The following is a 22,605-nucleotide window of genomic DNA, read 5'->3' on the forward strand; positions in this document are numbered from 1 at the left end:
GGGAGTTCATCTTTCAGTGTCTTATCTTTTAGCCTCTTCATACTCTTCGTGGAGTTGTCCAGGCAAGAATACTGAAGTGATTTGCCATTCCCTTCTCCAGTGGACCACATTTTGTCAGAACTCCCCACCATGACCCATCTGTCTTGGGTGGCCCTACACAGCATGGCTCATAGTTTCATTAAGTTAGACAAGGTTGTGGTCCATGTAATCAGATTGGTTAGTTTTCTGTGATTGTGGTTTTCATTCTGTCTGCTGAATGATGGAGAAGGATAAGAGGCTTATGGAAGCTTCCTAATGGGATAGACTGACTGAGGGGGAAACTGGGTCTTGTTCTGATGGGTGAGGCCTTGTTCAATAAACCTTAGAGGAAGCCATTCACACCTAGCACTGTTCCATTTTATTGTTCCAGTTGTTAGGAAATTGTTTTAACCAATGCTGGGCAAAAAAAGTGTCCCAGATGGTGAAATTCTAGGTACAGCTGATGGCGAGTTAGGGAGGGACACATTTTGGATCCAGTGACTGGAGTTCTGCTTCCAGACTTGATACTTCATAGCTGTACAACCTTGGACATATTATTGGCCCTCTCTTTGTTTTTGTTTCTTTCCCTAAAATGGTTATTGCCATAACAAGAAACACCATTAGAATTTGCCATAAATTATTTGCTACAGGTTGAAAATATCCTGCTGAGGCACACTATAAATCTGAAATATTTATTTATGAAGAAATGCTTGTGTTTTTCATCTACTTTGTTACAGTGGACTTTAGGAAAGCCATCCTTTTGTGGATGACAAGAATAAGTGGCATACACATGGCTAATGACAAATACCACTGAGGGTTGAGCTATTTGAGAGTTGGCTTAGCTTTGTTACTTGGCAAGCTCTTCTTTTTCCCTAACTGGTTAATTCATCTTTTGTTTACAGAACCCTGAGCCTCTGTTAACAGAATTTTACTTAGTTCCTAAGGCAGTTACGCCTAGGGGAAGATCATAAGATACCCTGAATGTGGCATTTGACCTTTAAAGGATGGATAAGTCATTCTCAGTGCCTCCAAGGTTAAACTCCGTAGCTGTTATTTTAAAGAGGGCAGTACAGACTGCTTTACCGCAACCTAGAAAATAGCAAGTTATTTTCTCTCTGGGGTGACCATTTTTTCCTAAACAAATAGAGATAATTGCCTATTTAATTTATGACTTGAGGCAAGTCACTTATTGCCTGAAAATACTCATTGGAAGAGCCTGGCATTTTTAAATTAAAATACACTGTAATTTAGGTTACAATCTGTCATTTCTTTTTAATCCAATCATCATCCATTATTATATAAACAATTCTGATTGAAGATGTATATTTTTATAAAATAGCTCCTTTCCCAACTTCCTACTAAATTAACTATTGTAGACCCAGAAAAACATAAACACTCAGAACAATGAAGAAAACTGCAAGTTACCAACAATCCATTGTCCATTGACAGAATCTGGGGGAAATCTCTGCTAATGACAAAGGGGACATGAACAGTTTGAAGTAAGGAGCCTTTGATTAGGCCACCAGCCAAGTGGTGTGTGTCTGAGATTGAATTCCATGAGGCTGGGACTAAGAAAAGAAGAAGGGAATATCTACAGTAACATAAGACATTAAGAAATAGAGAAACATTCCAAGTCACAGTCTTTTCAGAAAATTAAGATTTCTACCATGGCAACAAGAGGTTTTGAACACAAAATATATTTACCAGATTTCTTACACAGAACACATAAAAAGCATTAATAATAAAAGAAAAAAGTGATAAATTCAACTTTATAAAAAACTTTTGCTCATCAAAAGACTATTAAAATATAAAAAGGTAAGATACAAAGTGGAGGAAGTATTCACTCATTGGAAAAGACTCTGATGCTGGGAGGGATTGGGGGCAGGAGGAGAAAGGGACGACAGAGGATGAGATGGCTGGATGGCATCACTGATTCAATGGACATGAGTCTGAATGAACTCTGGGAGTTGGTGATGGACAGGGAGGCCTGGCGTGCTGTGATTCATGGAGTCATAAAGAGTCGGACATGACTGAGCGACTGGACTGAACTGAACTGAATGTCACTATAAATATGCTACTGTATATGTGTGTATATATATATACATTTATATATAAATATTTACAAGTGGGCAAAAATGTAAACAGTCACTTGGCAACATAAGATATACAAATTGCTATCATACACATGAAAAGTTGCTCATTAGTCATTGGTGAAATGCAAATTAAAACCATAGTGAAATACAATTGCACATTCTCTGTAATGGCTACTATTAAAAAGAATGACAACACTAAATGATGGAGAAGATGTGGAGCAACTGGAAACCTGATATTACTTTGGAAAGCATATATTGCTTTTAAAAAAACATTTTAAAACATATATTTACCCTATGCTCCAGCAATTTCACTTCTAGGTATTTATTGAGGAGAATGACAACATAGGCTTTCAAAAAGACTCATACAGTCAATAAAGAATTATGGTATATTCACTCATGCAGTGGAATACTGATTGCAATGCAGAGGAAAACACTTTTTCCCCTAAAAGACTTCATGGATCTCACAGACATCGTGTTAAGAGAAAGAAGTGAGGCACAAGAACATTTACAATGTGGAGTATGTACTATCCTAATGTCCAGCATCAACCCTGAATTTTGGAAATGAGCATAAAGGGAACTTTTTGAGATGATAGATGATCTATATCTTAATTGAGTTGTAGATTACACAAGTGCATTCATTTGCTGAAACTCCTCAAACTGTATTCTTAAGATGTTTACATTATAGTATATAAATAAATTTCAATTTTTAAAAAGTAAAGCATTAAGTAAAATCATTATGTTCAAGGAATTATAAGATAAGGCATTAAATTTTGAAAGAGTACTTCCAACTTGTTTTAATTTGGGTTCCCACAGAAGCACATTTTGAGACAGTATTTCAAAAGTTTACAAGGTAAGTTCGGGAAACACGGGAAGAGGGTGGGGAAGTAAAACAGGGAAAGGAAGCCAGACAGTAATGGGTGTGTTTTAAAACAGATTCCACATTGGACAATTAGAGCTTCATTTCCTGAAGAAACCTAGGAAACGGTGCAAAACACAGGGTTGGTGTTATTCTCCTGGGAGAAGAGGACACTGAAGTGTTTAAATACCTACTCTCAATCGTCTTTGGTTGGGGCTGTTCACACAGGTTGTTAATTTCTGGACACTCCCAGCCTGCCATGTGAATGAGAAGAGAAAAATTTTGTAATTCCATAAAAAGTCTTCAGGTACAGTAATAAGATATAAGCAGTTAGAATTTATTTGTCCCACACTGAATAATAGTGTCCAAGGGATATATGGGAACGCTGATAGCATTTGCTAAAAACCTTTAAAAATAATCAGATAGGGAGATTTGGTGTAAGGTTGACATATGGGTTATATGAGACTGCCCACTGCCAAGAAAAACTGTAAAAGATCAACAAAAACAAAAATACAAAAATAAAGCAAAAAAATAAGGAAGAAAATCAATTTTTTCCATTGTAAATATAATGAAGTAAACCTAGAAAAAGTAAAACCTGCAAGAGATAAATAAATAAAACTGACCTCATATTCCCCTTTCGGAGAAGGCAATGGCAACCCACTCCAGTACTCTTGCCTGGAAAACCCCATGGATGGAGGAGCCTGGTGGGCTGCAGTCCATGGGGTCGCAAAGAGTCGGACACGACTGAGTGACTTCACTTTCACTTTTCACTTTCATGCATTGGAGAAGGAAATGGCAACCCACTCCAGTATTCTTGCCTGGAGAATCCCAGGGACGAGGGAGCCTGGTGGGCTGCCGTCTATGGGGTCGCACAGAGTCGGACACGACTGAAGCGACTTAGCAGCAGCAGTAGCAGCATATTCCCCTTTACAAAAAAAATCACCAGAAGGCAATGGGATATTGTACAAAGTTTTGAGGAAAAAGAAAAGTAACCTGAGAATTTAAACACAGTTTTTGTTATTGGGTCCTGGGAAAATACTAAAATCCATTAAAATACTAAAAAATACTAAAATCCACAACTATTGTTGTTGTTCAGTCGCTAAGTCATGTCTGACTCTTTGCAGTGCCATGGACTGCATGTAGCATGCCAGGCTCCTCTGTCCTCCACTATCTCCTGGTGTCTGCTCAAATTATGTCCATTGAGTCCATGATGCTATCTAACCATGTCATACTCTGTTATTCCCTTTTGATTTGCCCTCAGTCTTTCCCAGCATCAGGGTCTTTTCCAATGAGTTGGTTCTTCACATCAGGTAGCCAAAGTATTGGAACTTCAGCTTCAGCAATAGTCCTTCCAATGCATACTCAAGATTGATTTCCTTTAGGATTGACTGGTTTGACCTCTTTGTAGTCCAGGGGACTCTCAAGAGTCTTCTCCAGCACCACAGTTCAAAAGCATCAATTCTTTGGTGCTCAGTCTTCTTTATGGTTCAACTCACACTTCCATACATAACTACTGGAAAAACCACAGCTTTGACTCTATAGACCTTTGTCGGCAAAGTGATATCTCTGCTTTTTAATGCACTGTCTAGTATCATCGTTTGATGACCTTTTTTTCTTCTTTATGAGGAACAAATAGAATATGGATGTGACTATCATTTTAAGCCATTTTTATGTGTGCTTTTCCTCTAGAATATTAGCTACAGATTGCAACAAAGTGGAGAAGAATCAAGGGGAACACATACAATGGTTGCAAATTTCCTGTTAAGAAATCTTCTTTCTTTTTCAATGTGCTACCTTATTTCATGTTAAAGAATAAAGGGAATTTTCCCATTCCAATGCCTCAAATGAAGTCAAAGTATGATGACTGCATGCTTCCACTGAAATGTCCCAAAGCAAAGGGTCTGATTCCCTATCCAGAGGGAATCTTCCTCTTGGGCAACAACTCCCATACCCTCTTATCTATTCAAAGACATCTCATCTGTTTTTCCCTGTATGATCAAACCTCCTTTTCTGTCAGATCATTTCTATTAGCATACAAATAAATGCTACATATTTCTCCATCCTATTTCTCTGCTCCCCTTTGCAGCAAATGTCTCAAAAATTTCCTTTCTTTCTTGCCTCTATTTCTTTCTCCATTCTTTTGAGCTGATTCCAGTAAAGCTTTTCCATACATTACTCCATTAAAACAACACTTCTCAAGATCTTCCTTGACGTCTACCTTGTCAGATCCAAATCCTAATTGTACTTGACATTTCAGTGACGTTTGACAGCAGTGAGCGCTCTTTCCTTATTTAAGTAGTTTTCCACACAGCTTTGGGAACTGTATTCCCTTTCACTGACAGCACATTCTCTATCTTCTTTACTGGACCCCATCCCTCTGAATAGGGCTTTCCTGATAGCTCAGTTTGTAAAGAATCCGCCTGCTAGGCAGGAGACCCCATTTCAATTCCTGGGTAGGGAAGATCCACTGGAGAAGGGATAGGCTACCCACTCTAGTATTCATGGGCTTCCCTTGTGACTCAGCTGAGAAAAAATCTGCCTGCATTGCTGGAGACGTGGGTTCAACCCCTGGGCTGGAAAGATTCCCTGAAGAAGGGAAAGGCTACCCCCTCCAGTATTCTGGCCTGGAGAATTCCATGGACTGTATTGTCCATAGCTTCACAAAGAGTTGGTCACTAATGACTGACTTTCATATACACACACATCCCTCTGACCTCTAAACATTGGAGTGCCCCAGACTTAGTCACTTTCTTGGTGATCTCCCATAGTTTCATAACAATAAATACCACTTGATATTCTGATGCTTCCAAATTTATATCTGTATTCTCTTTCTAGAACCTCCTATTTGTATATTTATGTTTGGTTTGGATGTCTAGGCAAATTCTCAAATTTAACATGGTCCATTCACATAACTGAAATGCTCCGTGCCACCAAATCTGTTTCTCCCACGTTCTCTGTGTCAATGAATGAAGACACCATTTTTTCCAATTGCTGTGAAACTGGAGTCCACTTTAATTTTTCTCTATGCCTCATACCTCACACCCCCTAGAAAATTTTGTTAGATCTATCTCCAAATCATATTCAAAATCTGGCAAATTTTTATTAGCTCCCTAATCAGCACCATAATTTTAGTCACTTAGACTCTTGAAATAGCCTCTGAACTGGTCATCTCCATTCTGGATTGTGGGTGAATATGATGTGTCAGTGTATGTAACAATGTACCATTCTGACGAGTGATGCTAATAATGAGAGAAGCTGTGCATGTGTGGGGGCAGTGAATATATGGGAATCCTCTGTACCTCTCCCAAAATTTTTTGATCAACCTAAAACTACTCTGAAAAGAAGTCCTAAAAAAAAATCCTACACACTATAATATTACTGATTTGGTTGGTGTCTGAACTGCAAAGAAAGGAACTGATAATCAGAATTCAAATCATTTTTTCTGTTGTTTCTTAATTTTTTATTTTGATGAAAGTTTTTTTTTTGATGCCTGTTGTTTAAGAAAATAGCGTATTCATTGTTCATTCAAAGTGGAGGAGAGACCATGTGATCTTTTCCGTGTTTGTATATGAAAAATCTGTTTTTCTCCACCAAATATCTCAGTTCTTTTTTTTTTTGAAAATCGCATCCATGGAATTCTCCAGGCCAGAATATTGGTGTGGAGAGACTTTCCCTTCTCCAAGGGATCTTCCCAATCCGGGAATCAAACTGGGGTTTCCTGCATTACAGGGAGGTTCTTCACCAACTGAGCTATCAAGGAAGCCCATCTCAGTTCAGAGAAGAATATTAATTTTTCATACATTTCTTAAAGCTTTTAAATAAGTGTTTATTGAGTATTTGTATACTAGGCACTCTAAAAGAAAGTTGTTGCCTTCTCTTTTGTTGAGCCTGGGTTGACATACTAGAGCCTCCAGGCCAAATCTAGAAGCCAATTGCCAATTTTTATTCAAAAATTTTTATTTGGGCATAGCTGCATTTATTCATAAATGTCTATGGCTGCTTTCGCTCTATAATGGCAGAGATTAATAATTGCAATAGAAATGGTAGACCCACAAACAAAATATTTACTCCTATACTTTACATAAAAAAGTTTTCTGACCCCCGATCTAGGGGATATGCCATGATATAAAGGCATTGGCTTAAGGACAGATAAATGTGAATGGAGTTAGGAAAATGGAAGAAAGGAGGCCATGGGTGGCCAGTGGGGCGATGCCAAGGGATCAAGGAGATAAGACTTGAGAAAGCTGGAGAAATCCAGGAGAAATCTGGCCAGGTGTGTGAAAAAAAGAATGATTGGTAATAAAGAGTTGGTCCCAAGGGAAGATGGTGACTAAAGACGTCCGAGTGTTGCAAATAAGCCGTGTCTGTTGGAGTGGAAGTTGGCTGAGACATCTGCTTGTAAATCATGTGGAAATGCTTGACAGAAAGAGACCTGCAAAGGAACAAGAATGATACTATGACTGGAGAAAAATGTTTAGCACAAGAGGAAAACAGAAATGCCTCATTTTTCTTATGCCTGAGAGGAAAAACAGGTTATTGCTAGCATAGTGATGGGAGGAGATGGGTAACCATGGCCCCTTGTTTTTCTGCCAGAGCCTGCTGCTGCTTACTCCACTGAAATCTCAGAGCAAATATACATGTTCATACTGGTTGTTAGTGGAGCTGAGTCTTTTGAGGATTGTCTATTGAGGAAATACTTAGGTTTGAACAAAGGGAGGTCACATTTCAGCACAGCTGTTTTAGTGGTTGGTGGACAGTATTGGATAGATTTTGAAATGAGAGGAACTATACATCATTCAAACAGACGTTTTCATAGGTCCAGGGATAGGGCAGGAGGAGGGAAGGCCACAGAAGCAGAAGTTACCTGTATCCTTTTATACACAACTGCACAACAGCCAAAGTTCCAACTGCCTGTGGGCTCTCTCTGGCAATTGAAGCCCACTCAGTTGGGCACAGAAAGCTGGAAGTTCCAGAAATAGCACCCTGCCCCGGCAGGCAGCCCTCCACAAATGACTAAAGGGAGTAGGCAAATAATCTCTAACTCCTGTAGCTCTCAGGTGGGATAACTCTGAGTCAGATGTCCCACAGTGTTCTCCCAGAGTTCCCTTGTGAGGTTTAACTCCCATCAACTACAGTGATACTGGCTTGAGAACCTACCCTTTTCCTGTCTCCCTTCCCCTTCCCCTACCAGTCCTGGGATCACCTTGAATCATTGTCTCCAGGTCTCCTTCTGGAGAATCCAAATGAAGGTAATTGTCTACACTGAAGTGAGAAGTGGCATGAAATTGAATGCCTACATATTTATATATCTGAATTGTACTCAACAAAGAATATCTAGATTGCATTGAGATCGACAGGTTCAGCTTTTCAGCTTGAGAAACAAGATAAAGCCCTTAATATGAGACCAAGAACTAAGGTCACAGACAATAAGAAAGATTGAGGGTATTTGGGATGGTGTTGCTGAGATAGTTGGGCTAGTGGTTTGAAATTAAAGTCATGCATGACAGAAAGCTGTTCATTGAAGATGTATCACTCTTTGGCCCAGATTTGGGGTATCTAAATAACTAATGAAAATTAGTAAACTCTAGACATCCATTACAAGTAAATTCAATTCAAACAATTTTTGTAGAAGTCCAATTGTATGCCTTATGCTGCATTGGGAACTTGGGGGTACAAAGTTGAATAAACAAGATTCCTGCTCTTGAGTGACATGACGAGAAGTAAGGCTTTAGTCATTGCCACATTTTATCATTAAAGCATCCCTGTAGGGCAGCCTGGGTATACATACTGGTATTCCAAAAAGAAAAAAGCTAAGAAGTCAAGAGTGGTTGATTTTCAGGAAGATCATAAATTAGAAAGGGAGATCAAAAATCTAGGACTGTAAGAACTGATTGAGTTTTTAATTTTTATCCATTTTTAAGTTTTTTTTTTTTCCTTTTACCGCTCTACTCCTTTGTAATTATAATGTTTAATCAGAGGATCAGAATTACATAGTACTCAAATGGAAAGACATTCTCTTAGTCAGTTATTTGTAGAGATGTTCATTGGAAGGATTGATGGTGAAGCTGAAACTCCAATACTTTGGCCACCTCATGCGAAGAGTTGACTCATTGGAAAAGACTCTGATGCTGGGAGGGATTGGGGGCAGAAGGAGAAGGGGACGACAGAGAATGAGATGGCTGGATGGCATCAGAGACTCAATGGACATGAGTTTGAGTGAACTCCGGGAGTTGGTGATGGACAGGGAGGCCTGGCGTGCTGTGATTCATGGGGTCACAAAGAGTCGGACATGACTGAGCGACTGAAATGAACTGAACACTTTTCAAGTATTCATGTATTTTTAGAGCATCTAACTAGGCAAATTGCAGTTTCTAGGTAAGATTAAGGGCATATATTTATGTATAAGAAAATAAGGTAGCAGTTTATGTTGCATTTTACTTATAACACCATGACAACTATTTTTAAATGAATTTTATTGGATTATAGTTAATTTACCATGTGTTGTTAGTTTCCATTGTTCAACAAAGTGAATCAGTTATCAGTTCAGTTCAGTTCAGTCACTCAGTTGTGTCCAACTCTGCGACCCCATGAATTGCAGCACGCCAGGCCTCCCTGTCCATCACCAACTCCCGGCGTTCACTTAGATTCATGTCCATCGAGTTGGTGATGCCATCCAGCCATCTCATCCTCTGACGTCCCCTTCTCCTCCTGCCCCCAATCCCTCCCAGCCTCAGGGTCTTTTCCAATGAGTCAACTTCTCGCATGAGGTGGCCAAAGTACTGGAGTTTCAGCTTCAGCGTCATTCCCTCCAAAGAAATCCCAGGGCTGATCTCCTTCAGAATGGACTGGTTGTATCTCCTTGCAGAGCAAGGGACTCTCAAGAGTCTTCTCCAACACCACAATTCAAAAGCATCCATTCTTTGGCCCTCAGCTTTCTTAACAGTCCAACTCTCACATCCATACATGACCACTGGAAAAACCATGTATACATAAACTCACTTATTTAGATTCTTTCCCCACATAGGTCATTACACAGCATTGAGTAGAATTCCCTGTGCCATACAGTAGGTTCTTATTTATCTGTTTTGTATGTAGTAGTGTGTATATGTCCATCCCAATCTCCCAATTTATCCTTCCCCATGACAAACATTGAAGTGACAAATTATCTGTTTCAGACAGAGCCAGTATTAATGAAATGGTACTGAGTCTATCTGTCAAAAGTAGCACTACGTGGTCTTTAGTCTCCAGAGGAAGCTCACTAAAACATCAGCTGCTGAGCAGACATTGCTGGCTGGATGGGATAAGGCTGATGGAGAGGTAGAGGGGTGGATGGAGGAATGGCATCAATGGAAGATGAGCAGGATATGGGTGGAGAAAAGTGAATAGTATTAGAAGAGTATTTTATAGCTGTTCTGCTGGGTTTTTCAAGGTTTTTGTTTTTTTTTTTTAACTAAGACAAAAATATAAAAACTGACGATAGTAATTTAGTACATGATAATTTGCAGAACTTTCCTTGATCCTTATCCTCTATTTGAATCTCAGTCCTCCCCAAATCTCATTTTTCCTCACCTATCACATCATCCCTGCACTTTACCTTATTCCTTATCTTCATCTCATCCTTACCCCTTCTCTAAACCTTTCCCATTCCTCATCCTACCTTTGAATTTCAGCCTTGAGCCAAGTTGCAAACCATCCACTCCTATCTTCCAAGAAATTAGTTAGTAAACAAATGTCTAATTTAGTGGTAGTTAAAAACTAAGTCATTAACTAAGTGATTAATAATAACTAATGAATCAATAAGAACTAATTTTCTAAGTAATAATTAATAATTAATTAGTTAAACAAATTAGTTAATTATTAAACTGACTCATTGGTAATTTTTTTTCATTAATAATTTTTTAAGTTGAAATTTTAATATTTTGGTTTTGGCTACATTAAAAATTTCCTGCATCAAATGCCACATGAAAATGCTTTGTACACCTTATATAATCTTGGTGACATAGCTAGGTAAATAATATCATAGTTTTACATATCATTGCTGAAATCAAAGTAAGATGAAATGAAATTTGCTGTATCAGTCAGTATGCTTTTAAATGGCCATGGATCCCTATGACTCTATGCAATCTAATTCACCCTAATGGGCATATAATATTTTGATATTGCTTTTAATTTGGTATTTATCAGAGGCTTTTAGGTATCACCAGAATGTGAACCAACAGTGAAATCCACGGTGGAGGTGAAGAGAAAATGGGGGATGGGTGTGTGGGAGCCCTGGAAAGGAGAAGCAAAAAACTGCCCAGTAATATCCAATGAACTAAATGTCCAACTCAGAGTTACAAGGAGCACTTGGTTTTGAGCGTGGATGGCTAGAGGAATAGGCTTTCTAGTAGGGAACTCCTTTCATGCACGTTATCATTTTATGATGGATAAACTCAATACCTTAGAGATGTTCTTTAAGGCTGATAGAACTCAGTAACTACGGTGGATTTTAAAATGTCCACAGTTCTTTGCCAAGAAATGGCATTCATAGCCTCACCCATGCTGGCTCTGGGTTGGCCCTGTAATTTGCTTTGACCGATAAAATGTGCTGGAAGTGACATTGTTCCATGGATGAGCACTTCAGAAGGTTGGCAACTTTTGTGTTTGCCATCCTGGAAGCCAGTTGCCATGTAAAAAGTACAATTACCCTCATGGAAAGGGGGGACATGTGCAGAGAGGCTCTGGAGAAAGAGAGATTATGAAGGGAGAGATGCAGCTCTCCCAGCCACCAAACTTAGTCATCAGATGTGAAAGATAAGTCATGTTGGGTCTTCACGCTCATTTGAGACCCCAGTCCACACCACAGGGAACAGAGATAATCCACTCTGCCTAGCCTCACGCTGACTGCAAATCATGAGCATACATATTGTTGTTCTAAGTCACCAGGTTTTAGAGTAGTTTCTTACATAGCAATAGATAACTAAGACAGAAATTGGTACTTGAAGCTTCCGTACTGCTTTTAAATAAGTTTGGTGAACAAATAAAGCCATAAGATGTGCAGTGTTGGCCTTGGGTGAGCTGATGGCAAAGACTGGCAGGGTGACAAGGAAACTATTAGAGGAGGCTGAAAAAGCAATGAGGAAATTACTAATGGAATCTGGATACGGGACGATCCCTGTTCTGTACAGCCAGAATTTTGGCAACACTATTGTGTGTGGTAATGTGAAAGATAGAAAATTCAACTAATAAATTTATGGATTTGGCTAAGAAGATGTCTGGGCAGAATGTTTAAAGTGCCATTTGACTTCTTTCAACTGTATATGATAAGGTACTATAAGAAAGAAGAACTAAAAAATTAAGTATTAAGTGTGCAAGCAAAACAGATGAAATACAGAAGGTTCTAGACAGTCTCTCTTAAAAGGAAAAGATTTTCAAAATGAGACATTGCCTCATGTCAAAGACAAAATCCAGGGTACATTGAGTAAAATATGGCCTCAAGCTAAAAAGCAAATCAGGGGGGTGGATGTAAGAAGCTTGTTAAATTTCTTAAAGATTTACAGGAGAGGGAGAGGGTGGGGAGATTTGGGAGAATGGCATTGAAACATGTATAATATCATGTATGAAACGAGTTGCCAGTCCAGCTTCGATGCACGATACTGGATGCTTGGGGCTGGTGCACTGGGACGACCCAGAGGGAGGGTATGGGGAGGGAGGAGGGAGGAGGGTTCAGGATGGGGAACACAGGTATACCTGTGGCGGATTCATTTCGATATTTGGCAAAACTAATACAATTATGTAAAGTTTAAAAATAAAATAAAATTAAAAAAAAAAAGATTTACAGCACCTATATCCTAATCACCTATATCCTTTCAGCTAGACAAAATGAGTTTTAAATTCTTAAGGATGTTGTCATACATTAGTTTGACACACCCAAACTAGAAAGAGGTTTGTTTGGCAGGAATTTTTGATGAGGCTTTTAGTGCAGAGAGTAAAGTTCCCCCAAATATTCAAAGAAAACGCAAAAACATTTCAAGAGAAGGACTTTGGGCAAAGCATCACCACCTTGGACTAAAATGGACAGAAACAGTTCAAAATGAAAAGGAAGCCTATGGGCTTTCTCTCAACTTTCTATGTGAAAGAAGTAGACAAGTTAATTGCAAGCATAACCATTTGTTAGAGGAAATGAAAGACTTCTAGGAGGAGAGTCAAGAAAGTGTAAGGCAGAAACAAGTTCTGTAGAGAGCAAATCATTGAAGGAAGCAAAACTGGGTCTTATCAAGTAACTTTTTTCTGTGTGCCACTAAGTTCTATGATGCTTTGTTACAAAGAATAGATAACTGAAACAGTCATATTTTGTGCATTACAGGAAACTGAAAAAATTAACTGGGGTTCCTATTCTATTCATATTCCTATTAATTTGGATTCCTTATTCCTATTCTATTAAAACATCCACGAGGACAATAGTTTTAAACATAGGAACAAAATTCTATGAAGTGTTTTCTGAAGAGAGATCACAAGAGACTTTAATCAGTTAAATGCCTCTCAGTTCAGTTCAGTTCGTCGCTCAGTTGTGTCCGACTCTTTGCGACCCCATGGACTTCAGCACGGCAGGCCTCCCTGTCTATCACCAACTCCCGGAGTTTATACAAACTCATGTCCATTGAGTCGGTGATGCCATCCAACCATCTCATCCTCTGTCGTCCCCTTCTCCTCCTGCCTTCAATCTTTCCCAGCATCAGGGTCTTTCCAAATGAGTCGGCTCTTTGCATCAGGTGCCAAAGTATTGGAGTTTCAGCTTCAACATCAGTCCTTCCAATGAACACCCAGGACTGATCTCCTTTAGGATGGACTGGCTGGACCTCCTTGCAGTCCAAGGGACTCTCAAGAGTCTTCCCCAACACCACAGTTCAAAAGCATCAATTCTTCGGCACCCCACTTTCCTTATAGTCCAACTCTCATCCATACATGACTACTGGAAAAACCATAGCCTTGACTAGATAAACCTTTGTTGAAAAAGTAATGTCTCTGCTTTTTAATGTGCTGTCTAGGTTGGTCATAACTTTCCTTCCAAGGAGTAATTGTCTTTTAATTTCATGGCTGCAGTCACCATCTGCAGTGATTTTGGAGCCCCCAAAAATAAAGTCAGCCACTGTTTCCACTGTTTCCCCATCTATTTGCCATGAAGTGATGGGACCAGATACCATGATCTTAGTTTTCTGAGTGTTGAGCTTTAAGCCAACTTTTTCACTCTCCTCTTTCACTTCCATCAGGAGGCTGTTCAGTTCTTCTTCACTTTCTGCCATAAGGGTGGTGTCATCTGCATATCTGAGGTTATTGATATTTTTCCTGGCAATCTTGATTCCAGCTTGTGCTTCTTCCAGCCCAGCGTTTCTCATGATGTACTCTGCATGTAAGTAAAATAAGCAGGATGACAATATACAGCCTTGATGAACTCCTTTTCCTGTTTGGAACCAGTCTGTTGTTTCATGCCCAGTTCTAGCTGTTGCTTCCTGACCTGCATACAGGTTTCTCAAAAGGCAGGTCAGGTGGTCTGGTATTTCCATCTCTTTCAGAACTTTCCACAGTTTATTGTGAACCACACAGTCAAAGTCTCTGGCATAGTCAGTAAAACAGAAATAGATGTTTTTCTGGAGAGTTATTTGTATATTGTGCTTTGCTAGAGGCTCAGATGTTAAAGAGTCTGCTTGCAATTCAGGAGACTGGAGTTCAATCCCTGGGCTGGGAAGACCCCCTAGAGAAGGGAATGACTACCCACTCCGGGATTCTTGCCTGGGAAATCCCATGGACAAGGAGCCTGTTATCTTTTAAAATAAAATTACTTAATTTATTTTAACTGGAGGCTAATTACTTTACAATATTGTAGTGGTTTTTCCTGTACATTGATAGGAATCAGCCATGTGTGTACATGTGTCCCCCATCCTGGATCCCCCTCCCACCTCCCTCCCCATCCCATCCCTTAGGGTTGTCACAGTGCACCAGCTTTGAGTGGCCTGTTTCATGCATCAAACTTGGACTGGTGCTCTATTTCACATATGGTATCTTTTTTAAAAAAATTGCTAATGGATTTTAGTAATTATTAGAAGAATGTTCTCACATCATACAATATTATTTATTGTGGCATATTTGTGGGTTTTTTACATTTTATTTTTATTTAATTATTTTTTATTGACATATAGTTCATTTACAATATTATTTTAGTCTCTGATGTACAGTTCAGCGACCCAATATTTTTATCGGTCAAATTATGTTCCATTGGTGGCTCAGACAGTAAATAATCCACATACAGTGTAGGAGACATGGATTCGATCCCTGGGGAGGGAAAATCCCCCAAAAGGGAATGGCTACCCACTCCACTATTCTTGCCTGGAGAATTCCATGGACACAGGAGCCTGACAGACTACAGTCCATGGACTTGCAAAGAGCTGGACATGACTGAGCAACTTTCACTTTTACAGTTATTAAAAAATAATGACTATATTTCCCTATTCTGCACAATATATTCTTGTTGCTCATATATTTTATACATAGTAGTTTATATTACTAAGGCCCATATTCCTATCTTTCCTATCCCCCATTCCCATTGATATTTGGTTAATTCTATCTGACTGACCAATGGAAATGGAATACAAAACTTATACCATTTTATAAAGCTAATTATCTCTCAATTTATAAAATGTACTAGGTGTGAGAATGATATTGTGTTTTTATGTGGGAAAATGTCTTTTTCAGAGAAAGCAGAAATAATTGACACGAGTTACTTTTCACATATGCAACTTAATTCTACCTGTCTTTGTAAAAGTATTTTAAAATTGCAGATCTACGCATCTCAGTCTTCATTTTCCCTGACAACAGACTTTTCCCTGGGCACATTTATATTTCTGAAAACAAAACTAAGTTAGTGCAAAATTTTCTTAAGAGGGCTTATGATTTGCTAATGTATGCTTTCTATGCCAGGAAATCAGTTTATGAGTCTTTAGATCAAGATAAAAACCTGAAGTTTCTTTTAAAAATTTTAAGTACATTTACTCTAGTTTTCTGCACAAAATAATCCTCATTACTTTAAAAAGAGAAATTACTTTCCTTGAGAAGTTTCTGCCTTTATGATGATTGTTTTATTGCACTTTACCTGAATCTAAAATCTCTGCAGCTCATTCTTAAATTCTCTTGAAAGTGTTCTTGTTCTCTTTTTGTCTCTGTCTATATACTGAAGTATAATAGGTATCCAGTAAAAGTCACCCTTTAAGTGTACAGCTTGATAAATTTGGACAAATGTATAATGTCATGTAACCAGCACCAAAATCAAGATAGAGGACAATTTTCATCATCTCAAAAAGTTTCCTCATGAGTGATGATCCTTTGTGGGCATTTCCTTCTCATCACTCCCAGGCCTTGACAACCACTGATGTATTTTCTATGCCTATATGACATTCCGCAGAATATCACGTGTGTGTGTGTGTGTGTGTGTGTGTGTGTATAATCACATAGTATGTAGATTTCTGTGACTGGATTCTTTCATTTAGCGTATTTAATATTCATTCATGTTCTTACACATATGAGTAGTTCTTTTTATTTTACTGAATAGTGTCCCATTGTATGAATGGACCACAGTTTGCTTACCTGTGCGTCAATTACTGGACCATTGAGTTCTTTCTAGATTTTTATTATGAAAAAATTGCTCTAAACATTCATATAAGGTGTTTGTGTGGACATATGTTTTCATTTTTTTGGAAGAAAAAAAATGATGGGAAAAAAATGAAAAACAAAATGACTGTCATGTGGTAAGTGCATACTTAATTTTATAAGAAAATGACAAATTGTTTCTGCTAAGTGGTTGCACCATTTTGCATTTCCAACAAAATGTATACACACCAAAACTCTGTGTGTGTGTCTATGTCTGCGTGCAGTTGCTCAGTTGTGTCTGACTTTGTGATTCCATGGAAGCTGCCAGGCTCCTCTGTCCATGAAATTTTACAATCAGGAATACTGAAGTGGGTAGCCAATTCCTACTCCACCAGTAGGTTATGTAGTGGTATGGAATTGTGGGTTTTATTTTTTATTTTAGGATTTAGCATTATTTTATTTTAGCATTTTTCTAATAGCTAACAATTTTCAATATCATCTCAAGTGTTTGTTTGCCATCATGAATCTATTTTGGTTAAGTACCTGTTTCAATCTTTTGCCCACTTAAAAAAATCTAGTTGGTTGTCTTCCTGTTGAGGTGTAAGAGTCCTTTATATTTGTTTAATACAAGTCCCTTAGCAGATATATGTTTTGCAAGTATGTATCCCAATCTGTGGCTTATATTTTCATTTCCTTTAGAAGTTTATCTCAAGTACTAGATGTTTCAGATTTTAATAAATTCACTTCTATTCATTATTTTGTAGTTCAGCTTTTTTAGTCCTACCTAGGAAACTTGCCTAACCCCAAGGCCACAGAAATTTTTGTCTCAGGCTTTCTTCTAGAAGTGTTGTAGTTTCAAGTTTTAAAATTAAGTTTATGATTAGTTTGAATTATTTTTTGAATGGTGTGAGGTACAGATTGAACTTCATCTTTTTGCATGTAAATATCCAATTGTTTCAGTACCATTTGTTGAATGGTCTAGTCTTTAAACGTTGAATTGCTTTAGCTCCTTTGTCAAAACTCAATTGATCATATATGTGTATGTCTGTTTCTAAACTCTATTTTATTACATTGGTCTTTATATCTACTATCATTTAATATGTAGCTTTATAGAAACCCTAGAAATTGTATAGTTTGTACAGTATAAATTTATTCTTCTTTTTTGAGATTTTACTTATGTAAATTTAAAAATTTTGCTTATTAGTTTCTATAAAATAGCTTACTAAGATTTTACTGATTTATACTGGCATTATATTACTTGGGGGGTGAATTAGCATCTCAGTCATGTTACTCCATTTATTTACATATCTTTTGATTTTCCTTAGCAATACTTTTTCATTTTAAGTGTAGTGATAGTGCACATCTTTTGTTAAATGTATTACTAAGTATTTCATGTTTTGGATACCATGTTAAGGAATTATTTTCTAAAATTTAATTTCAAGTTCTTTGGTGCTGCTACAGAGAGTTATAATAGAGTTTTAGTATAGAAACTTTGCTAAATTTACTTATTTGAATAAGCTGTTTTTCTATAGATACCTTGGGATTGTCTGTGTATAAAATCATGTCATTTGCAAGGAAAGACAATTTGCTTTTCCCTTTCAAATATATATGCTTCTTTAAAAACTGGCTTTGTAAGCTAGATGTCCATCAGCATATGAATGGATAAGAAAACTGTGGTACATATACACAATGGAGTATTACTCAGCCATTAAAAAGAACGCATTTGAATCAGTTCTGATGAGGTGGATGAAACTGGAGCCTATTATACAGAGTGAAGTAAGCCAGAAAGAAAAACACCAATACAGTATACTAACACATATATACAGAATTTAGAAAGATGGTAACAATAACCCTGTATGCAAGACAGCAAAAGAGACACAGATGTATAGAACAGTCTTTTGGATTCTGTGGGAGAGGGAGAGGGTGGGATGATTTGGGAGAATGGCATTGAAACATGTATAATATCATATAAGAAATGAATCGCCAGTCCAGGTTCGATGCAGGATACAGGATGCTTGGGGCTGGTGCACTGGGATGACCCAGAGGGATGGTACAGGGAGGGAGGTGGGAGGGGGTTCAGGATGGGGAACATGTGTACACCCGTGGCAGATTCATGTTGATGTATGGCAAAACCAATACAATATTGTAAAGTAATTAGCCTCCAATTAAAATAAATACATTTAAATTAAAAAAAATAAAATAGAAAAAAACTAGCATTCCTGAAGTAAGCTTTAGATAGGAGTTATGAGAGCAGACTTTATTTTTTGCCTGTCTAAGAAGGAAAGCACATATTTTTTCACTGTGAAATACAAGGTTAGGAAGAAACATTTTGTAGATATTATTAGGTTGAATAAGTTTCTTTCTGTTCCAAGTTTCTATTTCTAGTTTTCATAAATGGTTTTGCACCTACTCTCACATATTTTGCTGATGTGATTAATTACAGTGATTTATTTTTTAATGTTGAAACTCTTATGTTCCTTGGCTAACCCCTAATTGGTAATGATTTATTATACTTTCTATACTATGCTGGATTCAGTTTGTTAATATTTGGCTAAGAATTTTTGCATCTGTATTTATAAGATATACTGGATGATAGCCTTATTTTTTTCTTGAAATGCCTTGATTAGTTTTGGTATTAAAGGCGCCACAAAATAATTTGGAAAATTTCTCATCCTCCTTGATTTTCTGGAAAAAAAAATATAGATTGATATCTTTTCTTCTGTAATGTTTTATAGAAATCACCTGTGTGTCTACCTTAGTCTGAAGTTTTTATTTTTATCTATCTATCTATTTTGTGGGAAGATTTTTCAGTATACATTTAATTTCTTTAATAAATACAAGATTAGTCATGTTATCAGTTTCTTCTTTGGCTTGTTGTGTGTCTCACAAGGAATTTGTCAATTTCAGTCAAGTCATATTTATTGGCAAAAGGTTTTTTCATAATATTCCATTAATATTCTTTTATCACCTGTAGTAACTGTAGTAATGCTTCCACTTTCATTTCTAGTATTAATAATTGTGTCTTCTCTTTTTCTTAATTAATCTATCTTGAAGTTAGCAGTTTTCTTGGTACCTTCTTTTACTTTTGTTATTTTTCTTTATTGTATTTCTGTTTTCATTTTCATGTATTTCTGTGCTTATTTTTATTGTTTTCTATTAATGCTTATCTTGTATTTAATTTGCTCTTCTTGTTTTAGAGTACTAAGTTGGGCACAAGTCATAGACTTGAGTCTTTTCTTTCTTTTACTTCTAAAACATATAAAACATAGTAAACATTCCTTTTACCACTGCTTTCATTGCTCTTACATTTTTGATATGTTGTGTTTTATTTCCATTCAATTTACAGAATTTTCTCATTTTGATGTGATTTCATTTGTTACTTGTGGGTTTTTGTGGTATGCAAAAAATTTTAGTTGTTTAAATATTTAATCATTGGAGCTCGTGTATGTGTTGCCCTACATGATGAAAGGGACTTTGCAGATGCGATAGTATCTTGCAAGGGAACTAAAGAGGCTCTTGATGAAAGTGAAAGAGGAGAGTGAAAAAGTTGGCTTAAAACTCAGCGTTCAGAAAACTAAGATCATGGCATCTGGTCCCATCATGTTATGGCAAATAGATGGGAAAACAGTGGAAACAGTGGCTGACTTTATTTTTCTGGGCTCCAAAATCACTGCAGATGGTGACTGCAGCCATGAAATGAAAAGACACTTACTCCTTGGAAGGAAAGTTATGACCAACCTAGACAGCATATTGAAAAGCAGAGCCATTACTTTGCCAACAAATGTCTGTCTAGTCAAGGCTATGGTTTTTCCAGTGGTCATGTATGGATGTGAGAGTCGGACTGTGAAGAAGGCTGAGCACCAAAGAATCGATGCTTTTGAACTGTGGTGTTGGAGAAGACTCTTGAGAGAGTCCCTTGGACTCCAAGGATATCCAACCAGTCCATCCTAAAGGAGATCAGTCCTGGGTGTTCATTGGAAGGACTGATGTTGAAGCTGAAACTCTAATACTTTGGCCACCTGATGCAAAGAGCTGACTCATTTGAAAAGACCTTGATGCTGGGAGGGATTGAGGGCAGGAAGAAAAGGGGATGACAGAAGAGAGATGGTTGGATGGCATCACCGACTTGATGGACATGGGTTTGGGTAGACTCTGGGAGTTGGTGATGGACAGGGAGGCCCGCATGCTGCAGTTCATGGGGTTGCAAAGAGTCGGACACAACTGAGCAACTGAACTGAAGGGAACCATTAGCCTAAATTATCCAGATATACCCAACATAATTACCACGGTCCTTATAAGGGAAAGAGGGAAGCAGGGAAGTCAGAGAAGGAGATGTGACAACAGAGGAAGAGGACAGAGAGATGCAGTCTTGAGCCAAGAAATGCTAGAAGCCTCTAGAAGATGGAAAAGAAAAGGAATGGACTTTCTTTTAGGGTCTCCAGGAGAAATGCAGAAAGGTAGAAGAGTGAGTGTCGCTGTTGAAGTCGCAGGAGACAACCTGGTCCTCAGTGTAGCCTAGAATGCCCTTGAGAGGACCCTCTGACGCCTGCTTCACCACCTTCTTGATCTCATCATACTTGGCAGGTTTCTCCAGGCGGCAGGTCAGATCCACAACAGACACGTTGGGAGTGGGGACGTGGAAGGCCATGCCAGTGAGCTTCCCGTTGAGCTCAGGGATGACCTTGCCCACGGCCTTGGCAGCGCCAGTAGAAGCAGGGATGATATTCTGGGCAGCCCCTCGGCCGTCACGCCACAGCTTCCCGGAGGGGCCATCCACAGTCTTCTGGGTGGCAGTGATGGCGTGGACGGTGGTCATAAGTCCCTCCACGATGCCAAAGTGGTCATGGATGACCTTGGCCAGGGGGGCCAAGCAGTTGGTGGTGCAGGAGGCATTGCTGACAATCTTGAGGGTGTTGTTATACTTCTCGTGGTTCACGCCCATCACAAACATGGGGGCATCGGCAGAAGGCGCAGAGATGATGACCCTCTTGGCGCCACCCTTCAAGTGAGCCCCAGCCTTCTCCATGGTAGTGAAGACCCCAGTGGACTCCACCACATACTCAGCACCAGCATCACCCCACTTGATGTTGGCAGGATCTCACTCCTGGAAGATGGTGATGGCCTCTCCATTGATGACGAGCTTCCCGTTCTCTGCCTTGACTGTGCCGTTGAACTTGCCGTGGGTGGAATCATACTGGAATCAATTGCCAACACCTTGACTTTAACCCAGCAAAACATGTTTTGGATCTCTGACCAAAAGGGCTGTGAGATAATACATTTGTGTTGCTATAAATCATTAAATTTTTGGAATTTGTACAGCAATAATAGAAAAATAATAAAGTCATATAGAATTATTTTTAGAATAGATATGTGGATTAGTAGAATCACTACTTTCAAATCTCTATCTCAGACACACACACACACACACATGTGGATTTTCATTACATACATGTAATCCCCACCCAGATCAAGATAGACAAACTAGCAGGGTAGAGAATAGCTTATATCTTAACATCCCATAACTGTAAACATGCATTTATATGTGTATGTACAAGAAACACATTAACAGAGAGAGAACTTTTTTGGGAGATGGGTTATTGAAGTATTATTTACTAATAATGTGAAAGTATTAACTTGGCATTGTGAGAGAGTAAGCTCAGGAAAACATCGAAGTTTTATATAGGGAGTAGTTACTTAGACAGGAAGTGAGAAAGATAGTGCAGAAAATGTCCACGAAAGTTGAGTTTGCAATCTAAAATTCCAAATACGAACATTTGTGCTCTATCTTTCTAGCACTCACACTGATTTCTGTTTCTCCTTTTTTTTGTGGGGCATATGCTCCTTAGATTTAGACACAACCAGGTATACGGAAATTACTGTCATACTTCAGCGGTTGTATGGGACCTCCTCCATGTTTTGTTTTCCTTTCATGGCAAACATGAAACAAAAAAATATTAAACACCCAAACCATGTGTCAGGTGGCTTTTGACTTTCGTATGTTGTTTGAATTATTTCAAC

The 22,605-nt window shown here is 38.3% G+C and overlaps 1 protein-coding gene across 1 annotated transcript; it reads right to left on the bottom strand.

Annotated features, from left to right (window-relative positions):
- Positions 1–21,016: 21,016 nt before the first annotated feature.
- LOC133246898 (glyceraldehyde-3-phosphate dehydrogenase) lies at positions 21,017–21,788 on the bottom strand. The gene has a single exon (XM_061415464.1). The coding sequence runs from the start codon at positions 21,611–21,613 to the stop codon at positions 21,017–21,019; it is 597 nt and encodes a 198-aa protein (XP_061271448.1). The 5' UTR covers positions 21,614–21,788.
- Between the last annotated feature and the right edge of the window lie 817 nt (positions 21,789–22,605).

Source organism: Bos javanicus, chromosome 4 (genome assembly GCF_032452875.1).
Source record: "Bos javanicus breed banteng chromosome 4, ARS-OSU_banteng_1.0, whole genome shotgun sequence".
Classification (NCBI taxonomy): domain Eukaryota; kingdom Metazoa; phylum Chordata; class Mammalia; order Artiodactyla; family Bovidae; genus Bos; species Bos javanicus.